This window comes from Plecotus auritus, assembly GCF_963455305.1.
Source record: "Plecotus auritus genome assembly, chromosome: 3".
Taxonomy (NCBI): domain Eukaryota; kingdom Metazoa; phylum Chordata; class Mammalia; order Chiroptera; family Vespertilionidae; genus Plecotus; species Plecotus auritus.
Window position 1 is genome coordinate 219,269,814 of NC_137772.1, and position 12,497 is coordinate 219,282,310.

General features: G+C 50.0%; 1 protein-coding gene across 3 annotated transcripts; it reads right to left on the reverse strand.

Moving 5' to 3' along the window:
- Positions 1–365: 365 nt before the first annotated feature.
- TXN2 (thioredoxin 2) lies at positions 366–12,488 on the reverse strand. Of its 3 annotated transcripts, XM_080661087.1 has the most exons (5): positions 12,406–12,470; positions 11,374–11,636; positions 8,668–8,791; positions 1,126–1,247; positions 526–652 (listed from the first exon to the last, which is right to left on the reverse strand). In XM_080661087.1, the coding sequence occupies exons 2-4, from the start codon at positions 11,634–11,636 to the stop codon at positions 1,134–1,136; spliced, it is 501 nt and encodes a 166-aa protein (XP_080517213.1). In that variant the 5' UTR covers positions 12,406–12,470; the 3' UTR covers positions 526–652; positions 1,126–1,133. The 3 variants fall into 3 exon arrangements, with proteins under 3 accessions (XP_080517212.1, XP_080517211.1, XP_080517213.1); XM_080661086.1 differs by having other exon boundaries at positions 366–1,247; positions 11,374–11,661; positions 12,406–12,488; XM_080661085.1 differs by having other exon boundaries at positions 366–1,247; positions 12,406–12,476.
- Between the last annotated feature and the right edge of the window lie 9 nt (positions 12,489–12,497).

The following is a 12,497-nucleotide window of genomic DNA, read 5'->3' on the forward strand; positions in this document are numbered from 1 at the left end:
TGGCGGGCTCCCTCAGGGGCCAGGCGCCACATGGGAGTGGCCATGTGCCAGTCAGTAGAGAAGGAGGCCCCAGAGGATCAAGGGGACCAGTTGTAACAGCCCAGGCTTCAGAGGCAACCATGTGTCTGGGTAGAAACCTTGGATCTGTGGCCTGTGAGCCTCAGTGTCCTCATCTGTGTAATGGGGACAATGACCACCCTGTCTTGTGTGTGAAGGTGCCTCTAGAACAGTGGCCATCACTGACAAGTGTTAGTAGGGAGAGGGCTGATCAAGGGCAAGTGGGCGGCGGAAAGTCAGAGACGGGGAGAGCAGCCCGGCCTGGGAAGGGGTCTCAAGTGCTCCCAGAGCCACAGATGGAAGTCGGCGACAGTGCAAACCTCCATTTTATTGGTCTCGTTTGTTCATAGCAGAGCCTCCTGCTCAGAGAACCAAAGGGCCGGCTAACGGTGAGGGAGGGTGGAGTCTGAGTCGGCAGGACTCTCTGAGCCCAATGTGTTCATTGCCTTTGTGCCTGGCAGGAAAAAAGGAAGGTGGCCCGGGGGTGGGGGGTGGGGAGTGGTGGTGGCTACAGAGTAATTTAGTGTGGGGCCCAGGGTCTGTCTGTTCTTCACAGCAGGAGGTAGAAGGATCACATAAAGTTCTTTATTACAGACCTACAAAAAATGAGAGAATTATATATTACTCTCACTTGTTTGGGTTTCTTTTTACAAAACAACAGCAGGAAAGAAAAATGCAGGAGGTGGATGAGCCAGGCACTAGGGTTAGGATCAGAAGGGCCCTGGGAGATGAGGACAAGCTGTTACTGGGGACAGGAACGCAGCGGGCTGGCCCAGGCTCTCCAAGCACCTTGGGAGAGCTGCGACAGCCCTAGAGGGAGCGGACACTGAGAGTGTGGGAGACCGCTGTCCCCAGATCAGCAGCAGCACCATTCCTCTGGTGGCCACCCTGGCAGTCAGCCGGGCTGGAAGCACTGGAGGATCCGTGCTTGGAGGCCTGGTCTCCAAACATGGGCCCTCAGGGGCCAGACAGAAGGGAGGAGGTGGGAAGGGCCTGCACAGGACTGAGTTCTATCAGGGTCCTCCCAGGACCACGGGGCCCCAGCGGGCAAGAGCATCAGGGTTCTTTCCTGCTTGTCAGGCAATCAGCTTCTTCATGAAAGCCTCCAGCTGATCCTCATCCTTGATGCCCACAAACTTGTCCACCACGTCCCCATTCTTGATGGCCAGCACGGTGGGCACAGCTGACACCTAGACGGAGGGGACAAGGGAGGCCAAGTCATTCAGAGGTGACGTGAACTCCTCAGTTGCCCTCCCCAGGCCTCTGTGCGGAAGGCTGGTGGCTCACGCAGGGCAGTGACTGCCCAAAGCCCTGGGCGGGCCCCTCCCCTTGGTGCAGGGTACTGCAGGGCTGGAGGTCCCCCCTGGAGAAACTTTTCCATTGTGGGCTCCCAGAAGTACCCTTCCTCCCACAACCGCATGACTGACTCACTGGCCCAGTGGTTTGGCTGGAATGACAGGAGATTAAAATAACCCATGCAGCTGCAGGCCCGGCTGGGGCGGGGCAGAGCTGAGGGGCTAAGAGAACTCTCCCGGGGGGGGGCAGCCTGGGAGAGGGGAGACCAGGAGATGGAGTCTGAATCTGGCTTTACGACTCACTGGCTGGGGGCTGTGGCCAGGTCACACTCCTTTGGAGTTCAGGGTCCTCTTGCATCAAACAGGGGTGGTAGTTATCTAGTTGTCGGTGTGGGTTAGGGACTAAAGGTTCACATATACAGCTGAGTGGTTAGGAGCTTGGGCTCTGAAGCTGGCTGAACCCATCATGGGCCACTCCGGGCAAGCCACTTTGTCACTCTTATGTATCAGTGTTATCATCAGCAAACCGGAGATATTAACAGGACTCATATTAGAGGCTGTGGGGACTGAATGAAATAATTCATACAGATTCTCAGCACAGTGCCTTGCACCTGGCAGGGCTGCCAGCAGTGTTAGAACCTGGCATGGTGCCTGGTACACAGTGGGCACTCAACATATGGTGGCTGCCTGGGGCAGGTCAGGAAAGCCTAACCCAGGGCCCCATGAGAACCACTTGAGCTCAACGCCATGATGGTTAAAGGGGTCCAGAAAGTCCCCAACTGGCACCGGACAGTGTGGGAAGAGGGCTCAGCAGTATATGGTCTGGCGATTATTTATTATGGGGGTTGGAGGCAGCATTCTTGGCCTATGAAGCATCCTCTCAAGCTCCCTCAGGGGACCTGCATGGATGACATGGTATGTAAATAAGGCCCATGGCGCTTTGTAACACGATTTGCTGACAATAACACTGAGCATTTTTCTGTTCCCTGGGCTCTCTGCCTGCCACTGGTGGCCACTTGGAAAAAAAATATATATATAAACACAACAAGATAAACACTGATTTATCTTACACAAAGTTAACTACAGCAGTGATTTAAACAAACACACCAGGTCTTCACTTATCCCGGGTGCTGTCCTGCCCATGAGTCATCCTTAGGAGCCAGTCTTAGGACTTACAATGTTCAGCTGTACGCATGTCAGTTACAAAGAACCGCAGGCCACGCACAGACTTCATGGGGCAGGCCTTGCACCCTCTCCTAACGGCCTTTGGGACAAACGCCCCAAAGGTAAGATGACACAGTCCCTGTCTTTGTTAGTGTCTTCAGGGCCCTTGAAGGACCAGCCTGGGGCTGATGTGGGTGGCATGGGTGGGGAGCCCACGCATGTCACTGGTTCCTGTCCTTGTCACTCTTGACTCTGGCCTGGGTGATGGCATGAAGTGTAAGGGTCCAGCACGTGGCGTGCCCTGTCTCCAGACACGTTTGCTCCAGGAAGCAACAGGAACCATTCCGGCACATGGTTTGATGGTAAGATTACAGGGCTGGTGCTTTGTTCTTTTGCACCCTCTAGTGGTCTGTGAGGGGAGCAGCCTCGACTCTGGCAACTTTTCAAGCACTAACTTTAATTTGGCCTTGCTCTGTGGTCGGCAAACTGCGGCTTGCAAGCCACATGTGGCTCTTTGGCCCCTTGAGTGTGGCTCTTCTACAAAATACCATGGCCTGGGCGAGTCTATTTTGAAGAAGTGGTGTTAGAAGAAGTTTAAGTTTAAAAAATTTGGCTCTCAAAAGAAATTTCAATCGTTGTACTGTTGATATTTGGCTCTGTTGACTAATGAGTTTGCCGACCACTGGATCCCACCCTGTCCTCTCTCTTTTTTTTAAATTATCAGTGTTTCTTTGCTTGTCTGAGCTACATGGCTGGCCATGACTTTGTCCTCTGTTTCTTAATAGAAACAAAAGCTGTATGTCATTGCATGTGAAGTGACTGAATTGTTTCTACATGTCCTCTAAGCAGGAATGAAGTGGACCGGTTTTCCGCAAGAACTCCAGATAAGTCCTGTCATGATGGCACAGTGTAGCCACACATGTGCTCGCACATACAGATCGTGCAGCCGTTGGGTGTACAGCATACGCCATGACTGTATTTTCCTGACAACCAAGGTCTGTCATTACTGATCAAGAGCGTTCTTTGAAGTTTAAGCTTACACACATATGCACACACAGAGCCAGGGGCATGCCAGAGCCCGGATTTTCCGAACACTGCAGGGGTACCGGGGCTGTGCGTGGGCTCCCCTCACCCCCGAGGAGGAGGATATGGCTTTGCTGATCCTGAGTTTGGCTCACAAATCAGGAGGGGCTGGTGCCTATAAACACGGACTTAGGGAAGTGCACAGGTCCTGGGCACATCCTCCTGGAGCTTATGGCCCTGCAAGCATCTCACCCCAGTTTCCTCCAACTGTTAAGGATCTACCAAGGGACTGGCATAGTGCTAGGTTTTGCAAGGGACTGGCGACCTCCTCCTAGCTAACTGCAGAACTAATGAAAAGGGAGAGATCACTGGCACCCTGGTTGCCACATACTGGGCGCTTTTTAAGTGCTCCTAGCCACTTGTGTGTGCTATCTCATAAATTCTTGCCTCAAGTTGGGGTCATTTTCAAGACGAGAAGACTGAGGCACACAGATTGAGTGACAAGGGGCAGAGCCACGAAGCAGTGATCAAATTACCCGGTATCTCGGCCCAAGAACGAGGAGTTGGAGGTAAATACCGAGTCCCCGCAGGCTAGGAAGCACAAGCAGGGAAGTGTTAAAAGGATGCTAGGCTTCAAACGAGAAACGCTAAGTGCTTTGTAAAAGCTTTTAGATACAGGAGGATTCTTGGAAAACTACTATTGAAAAAAATCAAATCCAACTCCATGACCTTCTGGAAGAGGCCACACTGTGGAGACAGTAAAAAGGTCAGTGGTTGGCAGGTGTTCACGGGGAGGAGGGGAGAGAAGGGGAGCACAGGGAATTTTAGGGTGGGGATACTGTTCTGTATGATATTGTAATTGTGGACACACGTCATTAAAATTTTTTCCAAACCACCAGGAGGGAACCCTCTCGTTGACAGGTTGACAGGTGAGAAGGGCCTTTGCAAGAGTATCATGGCCCACAGCCAGCCCAGGGCTTTAGAACTTTTTTTCCTAAAATATATTTCTATTGATTTCAGAGAGGAAGGGAGAGGGAGAGGAGAGACAGAAACATCGGTGTGAGAGAGAATGAGAGAATCATTGATCGGCTGCCTCCTGCACGCCCCTCCCCACCTTCCCTCCACTTTCTCCCCGCCAAGGAATTGAACTGTGGCCTCCTGGTGGATTGGATAAATTTTTAATAGGTCGATTGCAACCACTGAGCCACATCAGCCAGGAATTTTGCTCCTTGATACTTGGTCCCAGACTCCCAGTGGCGTCACCAGGAAGCTTGTTAGAAATGCAGAATCTTGGGTCCTACCTGGACCTACTGAATCAGTCTGCTTTTCAACATCCCAGGTCATATTCATGTTTGAGAAGCACTGATTTAGAAGATGTTCACAACAGGGGATATGGTAATGATTGAAGCATACAGTACATTCCAGCTATGAACTGTCTATGAAGTTATATGGAACATGAAAAAAAAAACCAAACAAACTAACAAAACCCCAAACGAGGGACCCTAAAAGTTGGCAGTGGCTGTTTGGATGGTAAGATTACAGGTGACTTTCCCCCTTAGAGTTACTTGGCCGTTTTTCTAATGCTTTTTGAAGGGCACTCTGTAGGATTAGAAAATAAAAGGGTAAAACTCCAAGGATGAGGTCAGAAGCAGAGCCCAGAGGAAAACATAAAGGCTCAAAGATCCACACCTGGATCCACAATTTCCCCGTAGCTGGGAGATCCTGGGATACCCAGCATTCTGCGGGAACCAGGAGCTGGGAGAGCAAGAGCGCTTCATGCCCCCAAGCCAGGGCAGCACAGAGTCTGGGCGAGGGGGCTGCCAACAAACACCAAAACCCCAAGGCCCTGAGTGACTTTCCCTTCCATCTCCTTTGGAAGACAGTGAAATGCTAGGGTGGGCAGTTGACTGAAGCATAAAAAGTAGGATGAGCCTGGCTGGTGTGGCTCAGTGGATGAGCGTCAACCCAAGAACCAAGAGGTCGTTGGTTCGATTCCCGGTCAGGGCACATGCCCAGGTTGGGGCTCGATCCCCAGTAGAGGGCGTGCAGGAGGCAGCCCATCAATGATGTTTCTCTTTCATTGATGTTTCTATCTCTCTATCCGTCTCCCTAAAAATCAACAAAAACATAAAAAAAAAAAAAAATGGGATGTGAGGGGAAGGGTATTTTTGCATGAGGAAAGAGACCCATGAGGGTGTACTGGGCATGGGGGCTGTCAGGAGGGCTTGGGAAGAGATGCCTAATTCCATGCATATAATTTTAAGCAGTTTCTCCAACACGTTATCCAACATTTGGAAAAGCACTTCAGGCCTTGGAGGAAGCTATCCCAGGAGGTACTACGGATTTCTTAGCTGACACATCTTCCTCAGGCTCTCTTCCAAAAGAACAGGTGTGAAGGAAGGAAGGAAGGGCTGGGGGAGGGTCAGGAAGCATCCCTGCTGGAGCTTCCTAAGCCTGCAGTGACATCTGCCCAGGGCTTGGCAAAACAAGGAGGTTGGGCTCAGGTGGCTGGGCCCAGCCGCCTTGGGGTCTTTCTGTGTGACCCACACATACTATCTGGACAGTGAGAGAAGGAGAGAGATCTTATCTTATGAGTCATGTCTCCCACCCCCCACCCCCACCCCTGCACCACTTTCTAGGCTTAACACAGGACCTCGGTGTCCAGCCCTACATCACCAGGCCCCCTGGAATGCAGGTGGGGTGGCCTGGGAACTCTCACCACCAGTGTGACCCCCATTGGCAAGGATTGGGTTACTCTTCTTTTCATCTGCACTGTTACCACATTCCTGGCACATGGTTGTGTCTGCTGAGGTTCCACTGGCTGAGGCTGAAGCTGTGGTGTCCGGCAGTGCCAAATGGAGCATAAGACTTTAAGCCTGCCCATCACCCTGGGAATGCCCAGGAGTATTGATCTATGAGCCAGGAGGTTTCAGTTTGATTCCTGGTCAGGGCATATGCCCGGGCTGCAGGCTTGATCCCCAGTGTGGGGTGTGCAGGAAGCAGCTGATCAATGATTCTCTCTCATCACTGATGTTTCTCTCTCTCCCTCTCCCTCTCTCTGAAATCAATAAAAATATATTTAAAAAAAAAAAAGAGTAAAAGGTTTGTACTTCTTCCCAACCAGAGAGTAAATAGCTTAAATCACCCTACACAGGGATACAGATAACAGAAATCCGATTAAGTGCCATTTGCCAACCACACCCAAGGACAGACAAATTAAAAGGAAAAAATCTCCTTTTGGTACATCAGCATAAAGTTGGTGAATATTCTATTGACCTGCCCCTAAGACCTCCCCTAAACATCCAGACTTTAAAACCCCTGAAAATGAAGGTCCCAGGGCACTCTCCCTCCAGGGAGCACGCAGGTGCCATTCCCTTCTGCCTCGGGCACATGTCCCCTGACCTCTACGGGACCCATGAGACTGGCAATCAGTAGAGCAATGGTCCCTGTTTCCAGGTCCTTAATGTGTTTTCGCTGTGGTCAGTAAACTCTGGCTTACTTTTCTACACTTTGTCTCTTGATGGAAATCTTTCCCTCAAGAAGAGGAAAGCTGAGGGCTCCTCTCTCCCAGGTAACAGATGGTCTACCTTGGTAACACCCCCACCCACCTGCAGCAGTCATTAATGGCTTTGCCTGCCCAGCATTGGTTTCCTTTGCCTCTGGCCAGGGCAGCCTGATTTTCCTTCAGGTGATCCCTCAGTCCCAGCTCATCGGGCTCCACCCTCCACCCGCACTTCCTGCTACAGGACAGGCTGGAGGATTCGCATCTCTGCCTGAACTTCCAAATTCTGAGAAGGAGGCCCCCTCTTTCAGTCACTTGTTATCTGAAGGAGGAAGGGGAAGTGATTCATTCCAGCCAGATCCAGGTATTTCCAGAGAAACAGAAATCTGGATATTCATGTGAAATCTTCGAGTTTTAAATACCAACATCTGGTTTGGTATTTTAAGCGAGCTCTGCTGCAGGCACACAGGCCCTGCTATTCTGTGAGCAAACCTGTGAGACCTGACCTCAGGGCCTTTGCATCTGATGTCTGCTCTGCCCAGACTGCTCTTCAATAGCTGCATGGTTCACCCCCTACTCCCTCCAGGTCTTAGATAGGGACTTCTCACTGAGACCTTTCTTACCCCACCTTTTTAAAAAGGATACCCTCCCCAGCCCCAGGCTCAGCACTCTCACCGCCTCTCCCTGATTTATTTTTCTCAATAGCATTTATCATCTAAAATAGGAATCAGAGAACTACTGCCCATAGGCAAACTCGGACCACTTCCTGTTCTTGTAAATAAAGTTTTATTTGCACATAACCACGCCTATTTGTTTATATACTTTCTATGGCCCCTTCAGTGCTACAATGACAGTTGAGTATTTGCAACAGAGACCAATGCCCTACGAATCCTCAAATATGTACCACCTGGTCCCTTAGAGAAAGTTTGCTAACCCTAACTGAAAATACCAGAATGTAGGCTCCATGAAGGCAGGATTTTGTCAGTTTTGTTCACTGCCATTCGGACAGCATCAAGTAACAGCACTGGCATGTAAGGGACTCTAAATCAGACTACTGCATGTCCTTGTGTATGCCCTGCTCTTGGCCTTCCTTCTTCACCATGCGTCCTTCATGGCTCTGCTCATAGTCCCTTTAATATGATGCCTCCTCCCCCCATCCTGTCCCCCCTCCCCATACAATCAGTCCCTTCTTTTGTGCATGTCTTTTCTCACCCGACACGGAAAAGACCTGTCTGCTTGTTCTGTCCCACTACACTAGGGCGGGACAGGAGCCCATCTTATCTGTGCCAGAGCCTGAATGCCTGGCACACTGTAGGGCTCTCAAACAACTGCTGACTCAACCTATGGATGAGTGAATTCAGGTTCAAAGGAATGCATCCACGTCCAGAAATGCAGAGGACTGCCTGGTCGTGCATTCTACTTTCTAAAGGTGGTAAGAGAGACACGTGGCTCAGAGGTTCAATGGAGTCACCTTTGCAAAGTGATCTGAATTACTGAGAGCTCTAGGAAAATCAAGACATCTCCCTTTACTGGTCTCCAAGACATCCATCTCCTGCACCAGCTATCCCGTGGCCCCAAGCATCCCCCAAATCAACTGCCCTGTGGCAATCCCCTGCCCATCCATACCTCATACTCTATGGCAAGGTCTGTGTGGTCGTCAATATCCACCTTGGCCATCACCACCTTCCCATGCTGCTTGGCGACCACCTTCTCTAACCTTGGCCCCAGGATCTTGCAGGGACCACACCACCTGGGAAGGGGAGAAAGGAAGCATCCTGTCACAAAAGCACTCACCAACTGATCGATGGGCTCCCCAAAACATGCCCTTGACCCACATCTTTCCGAGGGACCTTTTGTCCTTATTACCTCTGTTTACAGCGTTTGAATATTAACCTGTAATGCTGCTATGCCAAATGGCAATGCCAAGAGACTCTGTAACTGGGCCTCATCCTAAGACTCTTATAAAGGTTTTTTCACTTACTTCGACAGAGCTAAAATAAATGTATTGTCATATAGAAAAACACAGGATTTGAGGTTAAAAGGCTTGGGTTCAAAGAGAGGCTCCTCACCAAACAGCTGATCGTTCTGGGGCCCGGTTTCCTAATCTGAAAAAGAGACTACTCTCAGGGCTGCTTTGAGACATCAGCGAAGGCAATAACGGGTAAACATGCTTTGTAAGCTGTAGGATTACACTGAAGACTTCATTGACTCAGAACTAAAAGGAGGAGAAACCAATGGCTGGGCGGTGTCTACAACATGTCAGTCACTGTGCCAGGACCTTCTCAGCTTTCCCTACACAGAACCTTCCACCCTGCAAAGGAAAAGAAAACTGAGAAATGGAGGCCCATGCAGATTAAGAAACTTATGCAGCCCTAACCAGTTTGGCTCAATGGATAGAGCATCGGCCTGTGGACTGAAAGATCCCAGGTTCGATTCTGGTCAAGGGCATGTACCTTGGTTGCAGGCATATCCCCAGTAGGGGGTGTGCAGGAGGCAGCTGATCAATGTTTCTCTCTCATCGATGTTTCTAACTCTCTATCCCTCTCCCTTCCTCTCTGTAAAAAAATAAATAAAAAAAAAAAAAAAGAAAGAAACTTATGCAAGGTCACAGCTAGTAAGAAGCACAGCGGAGATTGCAACTCAAGGCTGTGTTCCAAGCGTCTTCTTTTAGCCCCAGGCTACGCTGTGTTCCCCAGGCCCCGTGTCAGTGGCTATCGCTGCACTGAACACTGTGTTTCTAGGTGGTGAGTTTTCAAGAACAGGTTGTCATCCCTAGGTATGTGCACTAAGGACAGTGCCTGGCACTGAATGAACAAATTCACACCCTGTTTCCTTGTTGGATAAGAAAATGAAGTGTCACCCCACTTACCATTCATTTCACATAGATTTTTAGAGAGTGGAAGGGAAAGAGGGAGGGAGAGATCTGTTGCCTCCTGCATGTGCCCCGACAGGTGCCGAGGGGCAAACCTGCAACGCAGGTATGCAACCTTGACTGGGACTCAAACTTGAGACCCTTTGGTGTGAGGGCCAACACTCTAACCACAGAGGCATACCAGCCAGGCTATCACGCATTTTGGAAGCCCTCTCTGGAGTGCTCACTACACCAGGAGGGCAGAACAGCTCTGCCGTCCATGAATCCCTGGCTGTTGACTCCTATTTTATTTTCAGCCTTTAAAACCCTTTCCATTCAGAATTTCAACACCTAAAAGCCCAGTCTGCAAGACCTTGTCTCCTATTACAAGTGAAGAAAGGGAAGTACAAGGGCATCAAATGGCCTTCCCCGGGTGACATGGTGAGTCAGAGAAAACAGGAAAAAAAGCAAAAGAATCTGTCAGTGATCTGTGCAGAATCTCCCAACTTGTAACTCAGGTTACACTGGCTCCTTCTAGAACAGTGGTTCTCGACCGTTCTAATGCCGCGACCCTTTAATACAGTTCCTCATGTTGTGGTGACCCCCAACCATAAAATTATTTTCGTTGCTACTTCATAACTGTAATTTTGCTACTGTTAATGAAACGTAATGTAAATATCTGTGTTTTCCGATGGTCTTAGGCGACCCTGCTGTTGGTTCTCAACCTGTGGGTCGCGACAATCGGACCATCGGAAAACACAGATATTTCCATTACGGTTCATAACAGTAGCAAAATTACAGTTATGAAGTAGCAACGAAAATAATTTTATGTTTGGGGGTCACCACAACATGAGGAACTGTATTAAAGGGTTGCGGCATTAGAAAGGTCGAGAACCACTGTTCTAGAACATCTCATTGAGGCGTTCGTCCCGTTTTTTTGTAGCCAGGCCCCAAAAGTCTAGAAGTGAAGAAGGCCATGCTAAAAGTCAGTAGGCCGTAGGCACTAAAACATCCCGAAAACAAACTCATACAGCACTGAACAGAAACTCCTGCCCATTCCCTGCACGCGTGGGCACTAGGTGGAGGTACTGAAAACTTTTAGCTATCCCTTCCCAGTTTGGGTGGTAAAATGTTACAAATAAAATAAGCTTATTTGCAGGCCCAGGAAGGAACTGGTATACACCAAAAGCCAGATGATGCTCTAGTTGCATTTTCCCTGCTTTGGTCCAAGCTGAACATGGCTCTGAGCCATCTGGGCAGTGACTACAGAACACTGGTGGTTCCCGGCACTAATCACAGTGAGCCTTCAAGACCGTTTACTGGTCTGTCCCCTACCAGATGACACTCAATCTCTGAGAGCACGGATTGGGTCTTCCCAGTATTGGTAGCAGAAGCATCCAACGTGGTATTGAGACGTAGCTGGCACTCAAAATTATCTGAACAAGCGACACCCCAGTCTTCTCCTGGACCCCAGGACTCACTGTGCATGAAAATCCACAACCACTGGTGTCTCACTGTTGACAACTCGGTCTTGAAAGTCGGGTCCATCCTGGATGTTAAAGGTTGTTGAACAGACTCTGGTGGTGTAGAATGTCCGGGCTTGCCTGGGTGTTACTGTCAGGTCACCAGGAATGTGTTGTGGGGTCTGCAGAGCCCTGGAGATGAGGGGTGCCCAACGACCATGAGGGGATTTCCTGGAGATGACGGAGGCCAGGAACCTCCTCAGGAGAAGTCGCTGAGCCATCTGTGAGGGGAAGAGGCAGGAAGAGCTGTGGCAGAGAACCAGAGAAAGGTATTTGGAAGTACTGGAGGACTCAAGATTCAGGGCTGGAAGCAAAATGCCAGGAATTATATAAGCTTTCTGGAGTGGAGGTGAGTGAAGAATGAGAATCAAAGGGAAGAAGGAATTGCAAAACAGGACAGGAAAATTGGGTTGACAAGCAGAAAGCAATCAGGATATTGGTGTTATTACAACAGAAGAATGGGAGGGGGAAAAACAATACTGCTAAGGGCCAAGTGCCTTATATACATTATATGTCCTCCCAGATCAACTTCTGAGAAAGTTTCTACATATAGTATTGCCAGTATTACAGCTAAGGAAGCCGAGGCTCCGTTGTGGCACGCCCAAAGTAACCCAACTACTCTTACATAAGAGTCAACATTGGAACACTAGGCCGTCTGCATAGTCCTTACGCTCTCAATTCCTTTTAATAAGTGTTTTAGTGGGAAATTAAGGGAAAAGGGAGGTTGTAAAAAAACCAGGTAAGAGGAACCACAATTCATGGAGGAACTAGAAGGTACAGAAACAGGAAGATGGGGGGTAACTAAAAAAGAAGGGACGCATGTGTGGAGGGAACTGGGGAAATCCGACCCCATCAGGGACCCCGGCTCTTCCGAAGGCAAGTCCTCCCGCCCGGGGCCTCCGCCCACTCGGGCCCCGGACCCCGCGGGAGCGTGCCCGCAGCGTGCCTCGGCCGTGACACCACCTCCAGCCACCCACATGGGCTTCTTACCTCCCTGCAGCGCGAGATGCACAGCCCGGCCCTCCCGCCTGTCAAGGGCACTTCTGCCGTCACTTCCTTAGAGGAGGGCCTTTGGTCGTCAC

What these genes read in the sequence shown, in the direction of transcription:
- TXN2 (XM_080661086.1), bottom strand. Translation starts at nt 11,636, where the DNA reads ATGGCTCAGCGACTTCTCCTGAGGAGGTTCCTGGCCTCCGTCATCTCC. An exon ending in GTTGTGGATTTTCATGCACA is followed by an intron (nt 8,792 to 11,373) that starts GTGAGTCCTGGG and finishes TCCCCTTCCCAG; the next exon opens with GTGGTGTGGTCCCTGCAAGA. An exon ending in ACCTTGCCATAGAGTATGAG is followed by an intron (nt 1,248 to 8,667) that starts GTATGGATGGGC and finishes CCCTCCGTCTAG; the next exon opens with GTGTCAGCTGTGCCCACCGT.